This window comes from Zootoca vivipara, chromosome 8 (assembly GCF_965207765.1).
Source record: "Zootoca vivipara chromosome 8, rZooViv2.hap1.1, whole genome shotgun sequence".
In the NCBI taxonomy this organism is placed as follows: domain Eukaryota; kingdom Metazoa; phylum Chordata; class Lepidosauria; order Squamata; family Lacertidae; genus Zootoca; species Zootoca vivipara.
In genome coordinates, this window is record NC_142591.1 from 23,325,748 (window position 1) to 23,346,867 (window position 21,120).

General features: G+C 42.3%; 1 protein-coding gene across 2 annotated transcripts in view; it reads left to right on the plus strand.

Moving 5' to 3' along the window:
* The window catches only part of EXOC2 (exocyst complex component 2), an 85,421-nt gene that overhangs the window by 47,327 nt on the left and 16,974 nt on the right, over positions 1-21,120 (plus strand). For both annotated transcript variants that reach the window (XM_035126366.3, XM_035126367.3), the window contains exons 14-23: positions 2,875-2,943; positions 3,610-3,767; positions 5,060-5,181; positions 6,074-6,135; positions 6,839-6,919; positions 7,527-7,586; positions 8,440-8,501; positions 9,527-9,593; positions 10,580-10,696; positions 14,433-14,574. In XM_035126366.3, coding sequence (XP_034982257.2) covers positions 2,875-2,943; positions 3,610-3,767; positions 5,060-5,181; positions 6,074-6,135; positions 6,839-6,919; positions 7,527-7,586; positions 8,440-8,501; positions 9,527-9,593; positions 10,580-10,696; positions 14,433-14,574 — 940 coding nt within the window. The remainder of the gene's footprint in view (positions 1-2,874; positions 2,944-3,609; positions 3,768-5,059; positions 5,182-6,073; positions 6,136-6,838; positions 6,920-7,526; positions 7,587-8,439; positions 8,502-9,526; positions 9,594-10,579; positions 10,697-14,432; positions 14,575-21,120) is intronic.

Sequence of the window (21,120 nt, forward strand, 5' to 3'; positions counted from 1 at the left end):
CTGGATTGAAACTGCTTCCTTACACTCCTTGAGATCCAATATGTCTAGTGGTTAGAGTATCAAATTAGCCTGGGGATATTGAGGTTCATATCTCCCCAAGCTCACTGAATGTCCTCAAACAAAGCACTATTTCTAAGCCTGACCTATGTCCCAGGGCTCTTCTGAGGAAAGAATTGGTGGAGGAGATGAGGGGGAAGCAGATCCAAGTATACTGCATTGAGCGCTGGGGGGGGGGGGAAGCAGAATATAAACCTGATGCATAATAATAATAATAATAATAATGCCTTTTTTGTCTGGTTCTGCTGCAGGCCAGCATCAGTGATTAGCAACACTGATCAGTTGCCAGAGGTACAGGGAGGGCCCCTGCTACTCTGGCATGCCTTCCCTCTCTTGATGGTGGGCATGGCGGAGGGGATTGGGTCCCTCTGTCCCCCTGCATGGCAGCCCTGACAGCAGCTCCCCTTCATTACCTTATTTCCACTACCGCACCGAAGATCAGCCACAACTGCCACTGACCCTGGATTTCTGTATGGCAGATGAGAGGGCTGAAAAGGAGGAATGCTCATACCTATTAGAGGGGCATTAAACATTGTGCCCCCCCCAAACCTGGATCCCCCCCATCTTCTGAGAGGACAAGGGAAGGGTCCTCCATTATTTTCCTCTAGTACTTTTGACGTCTGGACTTTCATATGCACCCAAAGTTCAACATCCAGGGCACTTCTGGGTGCCTTAAAACGAAGTCGACACTTAAGCAGGCAGGGAGAGAAAGAGTTTGGAGCTTCATTCCACTTAGCCCATAATTTTTATGGCTGTTCTGAATTTCTGACAATTTACAGCTAAAAGGACCGTTGAGCATAGGCACTGAGGCACAAAGAAGCAAAAAACAAAAACAAAAAAACCAAACACCACAGGGGCCTCATCTAGTCATGAAAGTGATGAGCAATGATTGAAAGGAAACGACCAGTAATAAAGGAACTGTGATTTATTTTCTCGAAGTTATAAGGGTGATCTGTATGTCTTTGAAAATGCACACGTTTTGGTTAGGGTTTTCAGTTTTTTTCTCAACAGAAGGTTTGTAGCTAAACGGAGACCTATTTCTGTGTACAGATTGAATCTGTACACAGAACTAACCGTTGGTACTTACCACAGAGGTCTGTATAGGAGGGTGCTTAACTGTTTAGCAAAATCAGTGGCAGCAAGAGGGGAATCAGTAGCTTTGGTGCACCTTTACGTGTTTCTAGAATCTATAGGGTTGAGAGGGAACAGAGGACATCTGATTTTAACTCCTTGCACAAAGATGGAGTCATCCATTGCTCTGTCACATTCTCCTCTGATCAAAGTATCTAGACTGAACAACACAGGAAGTAAGCAAAACAGGTTTAATGAATATTGAAAAATTGCAAGGTATACAGACAGACCGAGTTGAATCAGCTTCCTATGTTTAGCAAATATTTAAATAGGGCAGTACGTACTTAGGCTCATTCTTAGTAGGCAGGGTCTGATTATTACTTTAGAAAGTGGAAAGTATAGAAAAAGTGGGTTTTGTAGCTGACAGACTTGGCTGTGTATACTTGAATGCAATATAGGAAATGTGAACTCCATTACTGCCATTTTAGTTTCACCCATATTAGAAACATCACTTTTTAAAAAGATAAAAAGAAAGACAAGTTTTATCATTTAAAAAAATAAAAGAATAAAGAGGCATTTTTCCAAACTCCAGTTCTGCTATCATCACTACTGTCCATGAGATGTCATTCACTTATAACACTATGTGAAGGCTGTAATCCTAACCCCTGGACAGCAGCAGCAAGACTGGATAAAGTGGTGCAGCCAGGGCTGCATCCACTGCTCTGGTTCTTGTGCAGGCCCAAGTCCCAAGGTGGTAGTGGTGGAGGAGCCAGGGAAAATACCCCTTCACTGCAGCAGCTTCCAAGCTAGTACAGTGAAGAGTCCTAGATTGGACCTGTTGCTGTCACATGGTGGCAGCAGGGACTGCACAAGTTCCAGCAGATCTGAGACACCCCATTGACAGTGGCTTCTGCATTAGGGTGCTCCTCTCCAGCAGAAGCCCTGGTTATCTCCCACTTGGACTACTGCAATGCGCTCTATCTGGGGCCATCTTTGAAGATGCCTCGGAAACTACAACTAATCCAGAATGCGGCAGCTAGACTGGTGACTGGGAGTGGCTGTGGGGACCATATAACACCAGTCCTAAAGGACCTTCACTGGCTCCCAGGACGTTTCCAAGCACAATTCAAAGTGTTGGTGCTGACCTTTAAAGCCCTAAACAACCTCGGCCCAGTATACCTGAAGGAGTATCTCCACCCCCATCGCTCAGCCCAGATGCTGAGGTCCTTCTGGTGGTTCCCTCACTGCAAGAAGCAACGTTACAGGGAACCAGGCAGAGGGCCTTCTCACTAGTGGTGCCCTCCCTGTGGAAGGCACTCGCTTTAGATGTCAAGGAAATAAAGAATTACACAACTTCTAGAAGACTTCTGAAGGCAGTCCTGTATTGGGAGGTTTTAAAAGCTTGATGTTCTTATTATGTTTTTAGATATGCTGCAAGCCGCCCAGAGTGGCTGTGGAAACCCAGCGAGATAAATACCAGTAATAAAATTACTACTAATAATATACTACTACAATAGTCTTCTTTAATTTATTAATTTGCCAAAGTTTTCTGGCATGTTGATATGTTTGATCTAAGCATGAATTTTCTACTGTTTCTTACACTAATCAGACTTTGTCTATTAAGAATTAACCTCAGCATATACCATGACTAAGATAGAATTCACAGACCTGCTGATTTGTTCCAGGTGAATGTTCACAATGGCTATCATCCATAGTATCTCTGTTGTTGTTTTTCTGTTTCCCAAGACTGCCGAAAAATCAGGCCAAATGGAAAGATCAAAGAAGAACGCTAGACAAAGACAGAATGATTTCAAGGTAAGTAGGTGTGCAGCCACCCAAAGTGGAAGGGTAGAAGACCAGCAGAGGTTTATTTTTAATAAGATATTGTAATGGGATGGCCTAATAAGACCATCCCATGAGTCCTCAGTGCACTCAAGCTGCTACCACCCGATCAAGAAGATACTGGTTTTAAAGCTCTATGAGCTCTCCATCCTTACTGGGCCTAGCACCATGCTTCAACCATTTGCTTGCCCTTCAAATAGCTGGGGCAGTTAGGCAGGGCAGGAATTGGCTCTCTCTCTGTTGTGGCAGATCTGCAGTAGATTCTCTGGACATTCACATATTATTCACATAATAGCCTTTCCATTGTCTATTTATTGCACATTAGGTATAAGTTAAATAAAATTGGAGGAGAGGGGGGAATGAGCAGGAGAAACCCCATATATGGTCTGTTGTTGTTTTAGTTGATATATGCATTGAACTAGAAATAAGTAGAATAATTTAGCAGTTAACTCACCTTGAAGGTCTCCCTTGTTCTCTTTAAATGGCAATGGTACCCACCTGAGAGGTGCCGGAACTGAGTCCCAGCGAGTCCCATCTGGAAAAAAGCCCTGGTCTTATGAATTAACTGGTTACATAAAACACAACTTGTTACACATGTTCCAGTGTTTATCCACGAAATGTTTCCTTTTCCTGATGTAGATGATGATTCAGCAAGTGATGAAGTCGCTGGTCAAACTGATCCGGGGCGCTTTGCTTCCATTCAGCCTGGGAGAAAGTGAACTGAGAGAATATGGTGGCTGGGAGATGAAATCTGAACTTTCTGGCCAATGGTTACCTCATGTCATCCAGACAGTTAGGTAAGTACTGTGGTAACTCAGTAGAACACCTGTGTGCATTGGGATAAGTGGCTACGGGTTAATCTTCAGTAAGCTCTGTTCGCTGACCCAGTCGTGGGTCCTGTGTGAAGCCAAACAATTGGGAGTCATGGTGTTACGATAGCTTGACCCTGATCCAGATCAACAACCCAGGGAAATGGATGGCTGAGAAATGGAGAGCAAAGGCAAGAAGGTGTAAACAGTATTTAAGCAGTGCAACTCTCCGGGTGTCCGCTCAGTACCTTTACCGGAGTAGATTGCTGACAAATGGCAAGTGGGAAGCACTCAAAAGATGGAGTCAGGCATCAGCTTGTTAGCTGGGGGTTGGGGAAAAGATGGCTTACAGCATTGCCAAGCAGCCGTGACAAAAAACAAAACAAAACCAGAGTGTGTTATCAAAGCATCAGTATTGTCACCTCTAGGCTTCTTGGGACCACGTAGTGACACACACACAAATAGGAGAAAATGTTTATTTATTTAGAATGTTTAAATATCAGTTTATAGCTCCGGAACACTCTCAAAAGAGCTCTTAAAAGTTCTTCAAGTGATTCTACCCAAACAGGAATGGAAATTGTTATGTCTATATGAAACCAGGTGGAATCTACACACATATAAAAAACACTGTGAAAATGCTTTTTTAAAAAAGCGTTTTGAAAAATACGTTGAATTTTGCATAGCTCCGTATCGCCATCTAATATCACATTTGTATGTTGCACTTTACAACACACTTAAAGCTTCCTATTTGCAGCTGTATAGCTGAGTCCCAGGATTATTCAGACAGCATTTCCTGAATGATCCTTGTTCTTCCCTGGTGTCATCGAGGTAACTGCTCCCACTGAGGGCCTCTAATGCAAAGGAAAGGAGTCGAGCAGCTAGAAGTTGCACAGCTCTGTGATGGAGGCAAATCTTCCATTGCTCACATATGGCCGCTCCCAGGCAACAGCACTTACTGAGCTCTTCTGAAGCAAGGAAGAGGAGCTTAGCAGCTGGATCACACACTGTCCGAGATAGAAGTGGCCTCCTTTGCCAGCAGTTGGTAACTTCCCAGGCAGTGCAGAGTATATTGAGTTTGAGAATGGAATTAATTACCCAGTACAGATGAATAATGATAGCATAGTGACTCTCATAGAAAAGAGGGGGGTGCTGTGATTTTGTTTTTGTTTTTTAAGGCTACTTCTCTTCAAATCTTAGGGCGTCTCAAGAAATTATGACTCCCCTTAGCATCTGAACTACATCAAAAACTATAACTTCACATTATTTTCCACGTTTTCCAGGCTTAGTTATGAATCTCTTGCTGCACTTGAAATACCAAATGACATGCTTCAGATCATCCAGGATCTTATTTTGGATCTCAGAGTTCGCTGTATAATGATCACATTACAGCATACAGCTGAAGGTAGTAAAACACACTTTATTTATCTGTCTTGTTGGGTGTATTTCAACACGAGTGTCCTTCTGATTGGATTTCCCCCCTAAATGATGTTATCCTCTTTGTGATTTTTACCTTCATATATGTCAAGCATACCATTAAAGGTAAAGGGGCCCCTGACCATCAGGTCCAGTCGTGTCCGACTCTGGGGTTGCGGCGCTCATCTCGCTCTATAGGCCGAGGGAGCCGGCGTTTGTCCGCAGACAGCTTCTGGGTCATGTGGCCAGCATGACAAAGCTGCTTCTGGCGAACCAGAGCAGCACACAGAAACGCGGTACCTGTTTATCTACTTGCACTTTGATGTGCTTTCGAACTGCTAGGTCGGCAGGAGCTGGGACCGAGCAACGGGAGCTCACCCCGTTGCAGGGATTCGAACCGCCGACCTTCTGATCAGCAAGCCCTAGACTGTGTTGTTTAACCCACAGCGCCATCTGGGTCCCTAGCATACCATTAATGCTCTTATTTTCAAGTGTTTTAGCAAACTGGGTGTACGGCTGTGTCATCATATTAAAAGTAGAAATGACAATTCAGCAAAGGATTACAAGTACTGGTCTTCACAACAGTGATTTTCACTCATGTGGCTTCAATATGCCGCATTAGTGTTATATCATAAAACAACTTTTTCACGCATAATCTCTGTGACACAGCATGGATTATATCCAACCTGTTATATGCCTATAATTAGCTGACCTGCCTTGCTGTAAGCATGTTTGACGCATAATAAAACTGCTGCCATCTTTTTAAGGTACCAGCGGCAATGTATTTGGATGACAAATCACTACAGTGATAGACAGAGGGCTTCCGTCATTTTTATTTTTTACAGAAAAATAACCATCTAAAAACTTGTCTCCTTTTGCAGATGTAAAGAGATTAGCTGAAAAAGAAGACTGGGTGGTGGACAATGAAGGCCTAACCAGTTTGGTGGGTATGCTGCTATGTCTTTATTGAATGGTGGTTTCTGTAGCCACGTCCAACTCCCTGCTCAGCATAAAACTGGCTGGAGGGGGTGGCGGTTCTTGGGCCTAGTCTTTGTTTCAGCCTAATCTACTTCAATGGGTGAGTTATGATGATATAGTAGCTTAACCCAATGCATGAGTTGCTGGTGAAAAGTAGCCTCATTTCTTCTTGCTCTTCTGTGAAAATCCCACCCTTTTCTATCCCCTCATATCAGTGAAAACTCTGATACATGCCCTAGAAATCTTGTCCTGATAGGCCAGGATCAGTGTTGGCAAATGCAATTACATTTATTCGAATTTTTACATATATCAATATATGGAGAGCTAGTTAAATATACTGGCATGTCAGACTAGAATCAAGTTCCCACTCAGTCTTGAAGCTTGCTGTGTTACTGTTTCTCAGGCTGCGATTCATTAAGGGGAGAGGAGAGCCCTGTATTGTTAACTGGATAGGTAAGGTATTTTTATTAATGAGATTGCAAATGGTCAGCAACATTAACTTCCAATTAACATGGCACTGTAGCTGTTACACAGTATAATGAGCATATAAATCCCAGTATGGTCTGACTGGACATAAATAGATGGTTGATTGGAAACCAGGGCTATTCCACTGCAGTCATGATTTCTAGGTTTCAGAAGTAATTTCTTGTTTATTCTCTACCTTTTAGCCATCCCAGTTTGAGCAGTGTGTTGTGCATTCTGTGCAGTCGCTTAAAGGTGTCCTGGACTGCAAACCTGGAGAGACCAGCGTAAGTCATGTCAGGTCGTGTTTGGGGAAATTCCAGGGTATGAATAGCATGATGGACACTGAAATCCTCTCAACCTCTTACATATATAGCACAATAATCTGTTCCTTACACACTCCTCAGGATAAATGGAAGGGATTATAAGGAATTCCTAATAATGTAAAGAGGTTATTCCAATACTATTTGTAGTGCCACTGCATCACACAAACAACGGTAATGCTGGGAAAATGACATTAGCATTGCTCTTCCCATATAACTCCACCCTGCCTGTGCATTTTCTTCATTCTAACACAGGCACCCCCCAAACTTCGGCCCTCCAGATGTTTTGGACTACAATTTCCGTCTTTCCTGACCACTGGTCCTGTTAGCTAGGGATCATGGGAGTTGTAGGCCAAAACATCTGGAGGGCCGCAGTTTGGGGGTGCCTGTTCTAACATAACCAGGAATGCCATGAGATGGAGCCAAGAGGAAGTTCTAAGTCTGGCCTTAAGATTTTACTGTTCTACTCTATCACCATAATATGCTGTCCTCATTTTTTTGTCTTATTCATTTAAAAGGTTTGGTTTTTTTCCTGCTTGCTTTTTTCAGTTACCATTTTCTGTTTCTTTAGGTTTTTCAGCATCCAAAAATACAGGAAGAGGTGTGCCGACTGAGCATTGATATTATGCAGGTAATATAAACGTGTGGGTTAAGGCAGTTCTCCAAGCAGTAAATGTGTGTCTGTTGAATTCTACATACTTGAGAAATCGAGGAGAGCATTCGCTTTTCATACAGTTAGCATTTAGTCTAATTCAGTTAGGGGTGGGTGAGGGTTCAAGAGTAGGTAGCTCAGAATGTGAACTCTTCCCTCTCAAATATGAGTTTGTGTTGTGTGAAGCTCCCTTAGAGCTAGTCCTGACTCACAGTTGCATGCACCCTGCCTCTTCCATATACAACTGGAGATCATGAGTAGAAGGGAGGCCTGGCTGCAAATGACCAAGCCATGTAGCTGAGCAGAGGGGTCTGAACTGAGAGAGGGAGGAGTTCACATTTCAAATACACAACTGCTTTGTGCAACCAGGAACAGTGCTATTTAAAGCCTGCATAAGGACTAAACAACTTATTCCACCGATTTCTTCCTGCAAGTCCATCCTCCCTCTGCATTTGCCTTATGAACAAAAGACAGAGCTGAGGTATGTTTTCCTCATAATGTGTGCAGTTCCTGCTTTTTAGCAACAGGCACAACTGAAACATAAAGAACTGCAACCATTGGTACAGGCATGCACTTGGGTTTGTTGTCATAGTTCATACCTTCTGTCTGTATTAATTTAATTTCGGCTCTCAAGTGGAGAGGTCTGAGTAATAAAATACAAAAACTGTAATGACACAGGCCATTAAAATTTGGTTAAATTGCAGGTTGTGAGAGTGAAGGGGGGGAATGCTATGAGTATGTGGTTTGAGAGTTTACCATTGGCTAATGATATTCCTAATAGTCAAAGTAGTGGTGTTAAATAGTGATTTCCCCCTCCGTTCATCCTTCACAGGTATTCATTGACTGCCTGGAACAGCTAAGTACCAAGCCTGATAGTGATGTAGATACTACACAGTAAGTAAAATAATCTGGTGGTGCTCTTTTTTGCAATAATCCGCATGCTACTTCTTCCAAAGTTCAACAAGTGGTTTCTGGTTGCATTAATGGTTGATGTGCATGCAAAGAGTAGAATACCATTTCCCCATGGAGAGGGGTACCATGCCTCTCATTAAGGGAAATAATCTGAGGCAGAGTTCCTGCTCATTCCCTCATTGTCTTTCAACCGCCAACACTAAAGCATATCTATTCAGCAGCATCTTTAGCTAGTCTTAGTTTATTGGTATTCTCCCAGTGTTCTGGTTCTTGTTTTTGGAGTTGTTTCTATGGGTTTTTTTATTTAGATATTATGTTTCTGGAAAAAAAGGCTTTAAAATGATGGCTTAGGCCAGAGATGGCAAACCTTTAGTCCTCCGGATTGTTATTGAATGACAACTTCCATCATTTGTGGCTGTTGGCTATGCCAGCTGGAGAAAATGGCAATTAAAATCTGACATCTGGACAAGTTTCCAATCCGTGACAGGCTGAGATTGTTCATGAGCCATTAACTCCAGAGGTCCCATTGTCTTCCAGCCATGCTTCATAAGGTCTAAGTGCATGTCTTCTTTGTGGGATCTGTGCAGTCTCATATAGGGGCTATGTCCTTATATTTGAAATAAGGCCTAGCTCACTCCCCACCCATTGAAAGAGATGGAACTGAAGATTCCTAAAGATGCTGCCTCTATGACAGTGAAAAAGAAAAAACTGAAAGGGAAGGTGAGAACCCGTGCCCTGTGGGAGCAGGCTTCCTGCCAAAACCTTTTATCACCAAGCTCTTAAAAGTTCTTTAACAGTGCTTTGCATGGGCATAGATCCCATACTGCATACCAGTAAATAAAATCTGACTTCACAGATGACCACTTGCAACAACTGCAGTTACAAAAGGCAACCTGTTTTTCTTTGGGTTTAAGTGGCATAAACCCAATTTGAGTTAGTAATGTAGAGATACATTCTAAGTGTTTAGAACAAGTACTTCACCAGTAACTTCTTACAAAATCTTTCAGTCTTTCAGCTGATGTTTCATCTTCAGATTTATTTGGAAGTATCCATGAAGACTCCAGTTTGTCTTTGGTAAGTGTGACTTACCTTTACGTACAGATACAGGCAGAGTAATCCAAATGATATGCGTCAGCGTACATTATGCTGGTGTGACAAAAAGCTGCATCACAATCCCGAAAACAAAGTTGTTAAAATTAAAGCAAAGGGATACTTACTAGGAATCCATGTGAGTGGTAAAGCTCTTATCATTTCTGAGCCCTTCATTCAGATACTTAAAAGTTGGTGTTGTGTCTGAGTTGGTGACTGGCCTGAAGGTGGGTTTTTATTTTTAAAAATCAGAATCCTATGTTCTTTCATATCGCTCCCAAGATCCAAAATGAGTTCTCCATGTTATTAAATTTTCAGGTGCATTATGTCTCAGTCAGGTATTTGGGCATACATAGAACTAAAATCTAAATATATATTTTTTCCATCATTAAGTATGGCCTTGTGTGGGATCAAATAAATAAGGCTTTGTCCGGGTGGAAGCTAAATCTTGCTATTATGGACAGATTAGTTGCAATTAACATGAAAACCCTATCGAAAATTCTATTTATGTTCCGAACTCCCCTCTTTAGACCTCTGGTAAACAGCTTCAGTTACGGCAAAGAGAGATTAGCAGTACATTTTGAGGATTTAAAAATGGCCTCTACCTTATGGAAGTGGTAGCCAAATAGCAATGGTACAGAAACTCCACTGCCCACTCAAGTGAGGACAGGTAGGCAGTGTTGCAGCAAGAATCTCATGGTTGGGGATAATGCTACAGACTTGCTGGTTATGCCGCAACCTATGCAAATAGGTTGCCAGTTCATCTGTGTTTTGTGCCCATGTTAAGGTTACGCTTGTCTTTCAGACAATTCTATTTTAAAGTCTCAGTATTGCCCCATGGTCATAATTTGTAACCTTAGCCTGATTTCTGTCTTAAACAACAATTGCTTTCTTCTTAGCAAAATTGTTTACCTGTGTGCCTCTCTTGTACCATTAATTCATTTTTCTTGTTGAAATCTTCCTTGATTTAGGAGCGGAGACTTCTAATTGTGCTTAGCAACTGCTGCTATCTGGAACGTCACACTTTCCTAAACCTAGCTGAACACTTTGAGAAACATGGCTTCCAAGGAGCTGAAAAAATCACTCAAGTAAGTATCTGATCTCAATTCTTTCAGTCTCAGTTTTCAGTAGGCTTCCAAAATAAATTATAGATAAGATTAGCACCACTGAATAGAAATTTAATCTGCAATTGCTCAGAAGCACATATGCTATAGTTTCTACATCTTGTTTCTAAACTCTATTTATTTATTTTTAATCTAGAGAATTTGGTTTTATCGTGGTTTTTAACTTACATTGTTACCAATTTGTTTTTTGAAGCACTCAGTCAGATTTCATATCTGGGACTTACAACTTTAGATATTTTTTAAAATTATTTTTCTTTAGATATTTAGATACTTTAGAAAAAAAATTTTTTAAAAAAAGTAGAATAAATGCACTACATCCATAGTTCGGCATATTCCACATTTATAAAGAAATATGTAGATTGACATAAGAACTGCCTTGCTAAATCAGAACAAAATTTAATCTAGTCTGGCATTCAGTCACAGCAGTCACAATACCTTTGGAAACTCATACGTAGTGTATGCTGAACACAGCCATTTACTGTGTGGCCTCAGCTTCTGGTAATCAGAAGTATACTGTACATCTTCTGCACTTGGAGACTACATTGTCCTCAGTTATAGCTGGAAGTTCTTATAAGATTTGCTATCTGCAAATTTGTCCAATTCTTTGTAAAAATAAATAAATCAATGACTAGTGCTGCATCATTGTAGCAATTAATTCCTTAAATATATTGCATGATGTGTGAAAAGGTAAAGTTAGATGAGTTTCAAGCAAATGCACATAAACCAGAGTCTCTAGCCACATCCCTGCAGAATGAAGCCAAGATCAGAGCACCAAATGCTCTGTTGTAAACCCATCTGAAACTGCAGGACTGATAAAAAGACAGAGAAGCTGGTCAGGAAAATCTGTGTTGTTTCTGTGGATGGCAGCTGGACAGCAGCCAGCCTGGAGACTTAAACTAGCAACCCTACTGCAGAGGCAGGTTGGACTTAGGATGCGAAGCCTACCAACCTATTGAGGTCCAACTATTGAGGTCCATCTGTTGATAAGCAACAGATCAGGCTATGCAATAGAAAAAAATGGGGTCAGAGAAGCCTAGCCTATGGACTGGATTATGACATGTTCTTTTGCTTGTTCTGAACCTGCTGGAAATGTATGTTAAGTGGATGCTTTGAGAAGGATAATACTTGTTTTTTTGTTACAAATTGGATAAAGGTAAAGGGACCCCTGACCATTAGGTCCAGTCGTGACCGACTCTGGGGTTGTGGCACTCATCTGGCGTTATTGGCCAAGGGAGCCGGTGTACAGCTTCTGGGTCATGTGGCCAGCATGACTAAGCTGTTTCTGGCAAACCAGAGCAGTGCACAGAAACGCCGTTTACCTTCCCGCTGTAGCGGTACCTATTTATCTACTTGCACTCTGACGTGCTATCGAACTGCTAGGTTGGCAGGAACAGGGACCAAGCAACGGGAGTAATAATAATAATAATAATTTATTATTTATACCCCACCCATCTGGCTGGGTTTCCCCAGCCACTCTAGGCGGCTTCCAACAGAAAAATAAAATAGAATAATTGATTAAACATTAAAAGCCTCCCTAAACAGGGCTGAGAAGGCCCTCTGCCTGGTTCCCTGCAACTTGGCTTCTCACAACATAGGAACCGCCAGAAGGCCCTCGGTACTGGACCTCAGTGTCCAGGCAGAACGATGGGGGTGGAGACACTCCTTCAGGTATACCGGACCTAGGCCATTTAGGGCTTTAAAGGTCAGCACCAACACTTTGAATTGTTCTCGGAAACGTACTGGGAACCAATGTAGATCTTTCAAGACCGGTGTTATGTGGTCTTGGTGACCGCTCCCAGTCACCAGTCTAGCTGCCGCATTCTGCATTAGTTGAGTGCATTGTAGTAGTCCAAGCGGGAGATAACTAGAGCATGCACCACTCTGGCGAGACTGTCCGCGGGCAGGTAGGGTCTCAGCCTGCGTACCAGATGGAGCTGATAGACAGCTGCCCTGGACACAGAATTGACCTGAGCCTCCATGGACAACTGTGAGTCCAAAATGACTCCTAGGCTGAACACCTGGTCCTTCAGGGGCACAATTACTCAGGACCAGGGAGCCCTCCACATCTGCCCGCCTCCTCTCCACCACAAACAGTACTTCTGTCTTGTCAGGGTTCAACCTCAATCTGTTAGCCACCATCCATCCTCCAGCCGCCTCCAGGCACTCACACAGGACCGTCACCGCCTTCACTGGTTCTGATTTGAAAGAGAGGTAGAGCTGGGTATCATCCCCATACTGATGAACACCCAGCCCAAACCCCCTGATGATCTCTCCCAGTGGCTGCATGTAGATGTTAAAAAGCATGGGGGAGAGGACAGAACCCTGAGGCACCCCACAAGTGAGAGCTCAGGGGTCTGAACACTCATTTCCCACCACCACTTTCTGAACACAGCCCAGGAGGAAGGAGCTCACCCCGTTGCGGGGATTCGAACTGCCGACCTTCTGATCAGGAAGCCCTAGGCTCTGTGGTTTAACCCACAGCGCCACCTGCGCCCCACAAATTGGATAAACCTCTTTAATTTCCTTTCCTGGCTCCCCCCTTTTTTCTCAGCTTTTTGAGCTCATGATAGGGAAGGTGTCTGCATTCATGTTCATTTGTTTATCAATTTTCTATGAACAATTTTAGTCAGTGGTATATAGTTGTAATAGTATTTTGTGGCATTAAAAAAATTCAAAGGTATATAAAACATTTTTTAAAAAATATTAAAGGTAAACTCCGCAGGCAAGTGCTGGGGTTTTGCTGCTTAACAAAGAAGAGAAATGTCAAAATTGGGTGGGAGATGATGTCTCATTGTCCTGAATTTTTGTAAATTGATAACTTACTTTTTAATCTGTAATATTTTGACTTATTAGGCCAATATAGTTAGTTTCTTTCACAGAAGTGTGCATGCTTTTCATAGTAAGCCTGTTACTATTACCATTTTCCAGGACACAACAAAGGTGTCTCTAAACCAGTGTTTCTCAACCTTTTTTGGGCCACAGCACACTTGTTCCGTGAAAAAAATCATGAGGCACACCACCATTAAAAAAGTTAAAAAATTTAACTCTGTGCCACCCTATATTATAATTATGACTGTAAGAAACACTTGCCAAATATTGCTTTCCGGCGGGTCAGCGCTGTGTATTGGCGGCCGCCAGGCATGTGACAATGCAAATCACCCTTCTCGTCGCCGCACGTCGCAGCACACCAGCCAGCGGTTGAGAAACGCTGCTCTAAACAGCTGTATTTATGGTGGCTATATTTTTGTAAATTAGATTCAACCATTCCTTTTCTTCAACCTTGACATTTGCCCATCGTGTGAGTAGAAGTTGCCCCCAACATGCAGCCAAGTAGCAAAACATACCTACAGCCCTTCCTTTTGCTCCCCTCTGCTCACATGTACTATCAATCGGTAGAAGCTTTTCTGCATATCCTAGGAGGCAGGACAACATCTCAGTCCAGGTGAATGATTAAGGAATATATACTATTCTGGCTGGCAAAATATACCATCCATCTGACTTTGAGGAATCTGCCAGCTTCTTATGAAGAAGCTCCTTGGCTCTTTGTTCATTTTTTTTAAACAGAAATATTGACTTCCATAATATACATTGTGTAACGTTCTAAAAGAGTTAGATGCCTGGCTTTTTTAGTAAATGAGGGGAGATTTACACACAATAATACTGTATTGTAAATAACCATATTTGTGCCTTTTTGTTTCAGGTTAGCATGGACTCTCTAAAAGAACTTGATCAACGATTGTTTGAAATGTACATTGAACTAAAGGCTGATCCGATAGTAGGCTCATTGGAACCTGGCATTTATGCAGGTTATTTTGATTGGAAAGACTGTCTTCCTCCAACAGGTAGGAATTTTTAAGCCTCTGAAACTGTAGAAGAAACAGATATGAATATATTTTTAAATAATATATATATATATCAGTACTTAAAGCTTTTTCCTTCAGTGGATCCATTGTATATAATTCTTAGAATGCTTTTCAAATAACCCATATAATTATAGCATCTTCTATCAGTGCTAATCTCTCTGAATTGTTGTTTTTGTTATCATCCACCTTCATTTTTCATACATTTTTGAATAGTTACGGAAAACAACTTTGCTGTTGTTTTTTACAAATCCATTATATAAAATCTGGTCACTTGTGTATGATACCAGAATGCCATTGTGTAAGAAAATGTGTGAGAATAGCACTTTTAACGGAAGCTTGACCTGACCCACTCCCTAAGATGATGAAAACTGGTATAAACGTGTTTAAGTATAAAATGTGTAATGGGTGTTATTTTCAGTATTTTTTTTAAAAAAAGATGGCTATTCATCAAAGCATATATTTAACAAGCAAATTATCTGTGCCTACTTAGAATTGAGTTTTGTTTAAAAATATGAGCACTCAAGGATCTTTAAAGTTATTTCAAGTTTGGTATGTTGTAGTCTACTGATAGCATCTCTGCCCAGCCTGGGCGCATGCTGAGGCATGCCTGAAGTTCCTGCAGCTACCACTTTGTGGCAGCAGGGAGCAGGAGACTGTGAAGCAGGAACAGTGTAATGTGCCGGAACCGGCATGCAACTTATGTGCAGTTTTGCCCATCGTGCTGATCCTGCTGTTGCCATAAACTTCAGGAATCCTGAAGGTTGCTACATTGGTGGATCTCTCCGCGCGGTTCCTCCTCTCACAAGGTTAGCTATTGCCATTCTCAGTTTGCAGCGATATTTTTTAGGCTGCAGCTTTGTCCCCACTTAACTTAGGAGCAAGCCCCATTGAGCAGAGCAAGAGTTTCTCCCAAGGAAACAGGGGTGGGGTGAAGCTGCATGTGTCATGAAACTGAGTGTTCCAGAGTGTCCAAAAAGCATCTCTTTGGTCGCCAATATTGATTTTAAGGCTTGTTGAGTACATGTTGACTTCCTGCCTCAGCCACAGGAACCTATTGAGTGTTATCTGGCATTGCACAGGAAGCTTGCTACTGGAAGTAGGTTTTTCCCCCCCTCCAAAATCTACATATGTGCATGGAGGCACATGTATGCAGTACTCTTTAAATAACGTATCACTTTTTTTTACCTCCTTTCTACATCCATTTTCCACACTAATTTTCAAGCATATTCAATATAACATAGGTCCAAGTCTTCAGGCATTTAAGTCATGCTTTGCTGAAAGTAGTGGCAATAGTCAAAATGTGTGAAGGTTTTTTGTATGCATATGAACCGCTTGATTACTCAGTAGTTTCGGACGTGCCGCTGCTGTCCTTGATCAAATGAAGTGTGGCACATCTGTATTTTGCTTTCTGCAATAGAGCTTCAGTGTTTGACCTAGATTAGATGGCATACTTAAATCTATAGCAAACTGGTCGCTTGGCTAAGTAGGGCTTAGGAACTGTTGCCACAGATGGTACCGTGGGCTGAGCATTGGGAATAGACCAAGGAAACAGAAAATCAGATCCCTTCTATGGCACTTAGGGCTGTATTCCGTGAAACCATTGTGCAAGTGAAAGCCAGTACAATGATCCCCACTAGTGTAACAGGATATTAACAGAACTGTTTTTCAAACACAAATTAATGTTAATTTTAAAAACAAATGAAGTCCTTATAGATACCAAAGTCTGAAAGACTTAAAGTAAAGGTGTTTATTACTTGAGATGTCTTTGGGGATACCTTTTCTCTCTCTCTCTAGGACATTGCCCCTGCATCTGCTGAAGTAGCTTTTACCTATGAAATTTTATGTCAGAAATGTGTTAGTGTTTTAAAATACCACATAGCTATTCTTCCCCCCCCCCTTTTTTTTTTTACTTATAGACAGTTTTCAGATCAGTATACAAAATCTAATTCTATCAGGTTTGAGGGAATCAACATACTGGAAAGCAAAAGGGAGGACAGAAGAATGGGGTGAAAGTTGTCATACGGTTAGCAGGAGTTCTTGGACAGTCTTTTGTGAATATTTCAGTAAGTTGTAAGATGAGTTCATTCCAATAGTAAATTAGTGATCTGTGATAAGGAGTTGTTATTTCTCACTTGCCTATAATTACTAAGCACTGTGAACAGATTAAGAACAAGACTGTCCCTGCCCTCTGGTTTTCAGTCTAAAAGTGAAGACCCCAAAGGAAAAAGTAATGGAGACAAAAGAGAGAAACTTGGAAACTGTGGCATCAATCCTTTCAATTGTGTAGGAATGACCAGCTTGATTGCAAATGGTTCAGAGAGGTGAGGATGGATGCAGTTGAGGGAGAGAAGGAGCCGAATGGCAGCTGATCAATTACTCTAGCAGAGTTGTCCTAGTTAATCCAGTAGGATCTGATTTGTTTCACCTTTTTCATAATAAATTTGATGTGCACGTTTTTTCTCCATGGTGATGTTTGTCCCAGAGTCCCTTATGCACACATTGGTATGGTAATCGACTTCCAGTGACAAGCCACTGTTGCTCTAACTGTTAGCAAGAGATTTAGAATCAGAAATAATAATATTGGTTGGTTGGTTGGTTTTAAATACCCCGCTCTTCTGAGTGGGTCGCCCCAGCCACTCTGGGCAGCTTCCGGGGGGAAAACCCAACACCAACATTTTGAATTGTGCTTGGAAACATACAGGAAGCCAATGTAGATCTTTTAGGACCAGTGTTATGTGGTCCTGGCGGCCACTCCCAGTCATCAGTCTAGCAGCTGCATTCTGGATGAATTGTAGTTTCTAAGTTACCTTCTTTAAGGTAGCCCCATGTAGAACGCATTGCAATCGTCCTTGAATAATATGTGGTTTTGCTCTGACAGGCAACATACCCAGAGGTGCTAGGCAAGGGATAGCAAGATGGATGGTTTAGTGCCTGCATGTTACTGAGCCAACACTTTGTTTTAGAAACTTGACACAACAGGGTACCCTGAACTTTACAACTCTTGTACCTGTCATTTAAATTGGATTTACTGGGCATTTGCGCTTTCATTGCCACCAAATCTCATCCTTAAAAGGGTCACCTTTCCACTGATAAGATTTCAGTGGACAGGTAAAAAGGTAAAGGGACCCCTCACCATTAGGTCCAGTCGTGACCGACTCTGGGGTTGCGCGCTCATCTCGCATTATTGGCCGAGGGAGCCGGCGTATAGCTTCCAGGTCATGTGGCCAGCATGACAAAGCTGCTGCTGGCAAACCAGAGCAGCACATGGAAATGCCGTTTACCTTCCCGCTGTAGCGGTTCCTATTTATCTACTTGCATTTTGATGTGCTTTCGAACTGCTAGGTTGGCAGGAGCTGGGACCGAGCAACGGGAGCTCACCCCGTCACAGGGATTCAAACCGCCGACCTTCTGATCAGCAAGCCCTAGGCTCAGTGGTTTAACCACAGTGCCACCTGGGTCCCTCCTGTCCATCTCAGTGGACAGGAGAGGAGGATTTAATCCCATAAATATAGAATTGTGTAGGGTTGCCATATTTATATAAAAGTGAAAATCCGGACAGAGTTGTTGAGGGTTTCTTTTTCGCTTTTTTTTTTAAGAGTGGGTGGACCCTGCCACCTTCCCAAAGCCTGCCTGATTTTGAGAAGGCAGTGTAAGGGCTCTTCCGCAACCCTGGCATTGCTTTTCCAAAGCTCCATGGAAGCTCTCAGAGGGAGGGAGGAGTCTGGAAAGCAGAGAAAGGCAGAGAATGGAAGAGGAAGATGGATCCTGGCAGAAGGAAAGAGAGAGAAGGAAAGGAAAAGGGTCCGGGGAAGGAGGAGAGGGTGCGGGTGGGGGGGGGGAGAATCCAGGCAGGAGGCAAAGGGCTGAAAAAGCCACGCAATGAAGGGAGGCTGGGATGGTGGCAAGGGAATGTAGCAGAAGAGAAAGCAAGAGTGAGCATCAGAAATCGCAACAAGAGGGAAACACTTTAAAAGCAACTTACAATTTGTACGAGTTTTGCCATCCCAGCAACCCTATATATGTGGGGATGCCATTATAATTTTCATTTTACAGGCTGAGAACAACATGATAACTCGTGCTGTATCCACAAGAGAGACAGAACCATAAATGGTTGGAACGCTTGTAGGTGAGGAAGAACCTAAGAATGAGTCATTCTGCTCAGATCCACTTGGCACTGATTCTGCTTAGGGCCAGCCAGTTAGTATGAGCCCTGGTGGCTCAGAGGTGCACAGAGCAGTGGCGTAACTATACCAGTGCATGTACAGCTTGCTAATGGCATGGGGCCAAGCAGCCCTAGCACCCACAGAAAGGAACACAATGGTTTTCTGTGTACCTATGAAGTCTCACAAATCGTATGAACATAATTGTAGTGCAAGGGGCATTGCTTTCGCCCAAACCAAGCTCCACTGCCTTGCCATCTCAACAGTTTCTCAATATCCAGGATCAATAGTGGGCAAAGAAGGTGGAATTTTGGTCTTATGGCAGTCCCCTGTGCACAAAAAATATATACTAGGCTTGCCTTAACCACTATAACTCAGAATTTTTTGAGAGGTGATGAGTAAGAAAAGAAGACAGAATATAATATTCTTTCATTTTGAGGTCACATGTTTATTTGGAACTTATGTTCCTTCTTTCATTATGTGTGCTAATATAATACTGGTTGTTTAAACCCTTCTATTTAAGATTTAAAATGCTGTGCAAATAAATAACCCTTGCTTTTATTAACAGGCAGTTGCATGGGCCCAGGTATTGACTAAACACTTCACCATGGTTTTTATTTTATATTATATTATTTATTGAAAAACAAAAAGTACAAAATTACAAGTGCACAGGGTAAGAAAAGGCACAAAAAGAAGAAGAAACAAGAAATAGTACCCATGAAGAAAACAAAACAGAAAAAAGATATTGTGTACATTACCCCAAAAAGAGGGGAAATCATTACTGTGGCTAACCAGACCTTAACCTAATATGGTATTTATAAAAATGAATTCCAAATATTGTTAAATTTGTCCATGGCAAGTCCGTGTTTGTGTGCAATTTGTTCATGTGTAGCAAGTTTGTCCATATCTTCCAGTTCATTCAATACCATTCATTTTGCCATAGGAAGGACCAGAGAGTCCATTCATATTGTCCCTTTGTTAGATTCCTTGTGTTGGGTATATAATTCAAAAGGGTGGTATGGGATGAAAAGGATAAAACGTACAGGTCAGATCCAGTATCATAGACTTCCCCTGTGCGATCTTGGCCCACATATTTTCTCATTGCTTTCCACCTTGCCAGATAGAATAATGACGACCAGCCTTGCAAGATTGTTGTGTTAACAAGCATAGTTTTGTACAATAAATATTTGAATCTGTTTTAACAAAAGTGCAATAGAACATGGTTTGAAGGGAACAATATTAAATCCTTCACTTGATTCACTAGACAGATAAGCCATGAAAGTGGCATGAAAATAAAGCTATTGCGTGTGATAGTCGTGTTTACTGGCAAGGTCTGAAGCACACTTGTGTGTTTGCTTCAACACACTTGTTTGCAAGCTTTTCCATGACTGGAAGCCCCAATCATAAAAGGCTTTCCATTCAGGCATTCTAAGTTAATGAAATCACCTTGGGGCAGGGGGTGCAGCGAGAAGTGTGCTAGCTCTCTGCACCCCACTTGATTCAGTTTATTTGTCTAGGCTCACCATGCGTGTTAGAACCCTGATTTGACAGGAGCTGACCCAAGATGAGGAGGCTGCCATCTTCACACTGTCACAGACACACACAAAACATTTGGAAGGTAGTGAGAACAACTGTGGTGGTAGGGTAGAGCTAATACAATAGTAGGGATGCGGGTGGCGCTGTGGTCTAAACTACTGAGCCTCTTGGGCTTGCCATTCAGAAGGTTGGCAGTTTGAATCCCCACGACGAGGTGAGCTCCCATTGCTCTGTCCCAGCTCCTGCCAACCTAGCAGTTCAAAAGCATGCCAGTGCAAGTAGATAAATAGGTACTGCTATGGCGGGTAGGTAAACGGCGTATCCATGGGCTCTGGCACTTGTCACTGTGTCCCACTGCACCGTAAGCAGTTTAGTCATGCTGGCCACATGACCCGGAAAGCTGTCTATGGACAAACGCCGACTCCCTCGGCCAGAAAGTGAGATGAGCACCACAACCCCAGAGTCGCCTTTGACTAGACTTAACCATCCAGGGGTCCTTTACCTTTACCTTTTTACCTAATACAATAGTGCATGCAGCTCTTCCCCTCCCCACATCCCAGCTTGTGTGATGATTATGGTGCACAGAATCTGAAGATTTTGTAGCAGAGGGGGGAGTATTGCACAGCTGCAAAACCTGATTGACCAGAGACTGTAGCACCCTGGACTCCTGGGAAGCAGAGGTGAGATATAAATGCAAATAAATAAAATTAACAATTTACCTGTGGGCAATTACTTTTTTCTGGATGTACTACCTTGAAGTGACTGTTAAGCTTGACGTTTCCCCCAATAAATAAAGAAATAAAAGGAACTGTTTGAATCTTTGTATTGA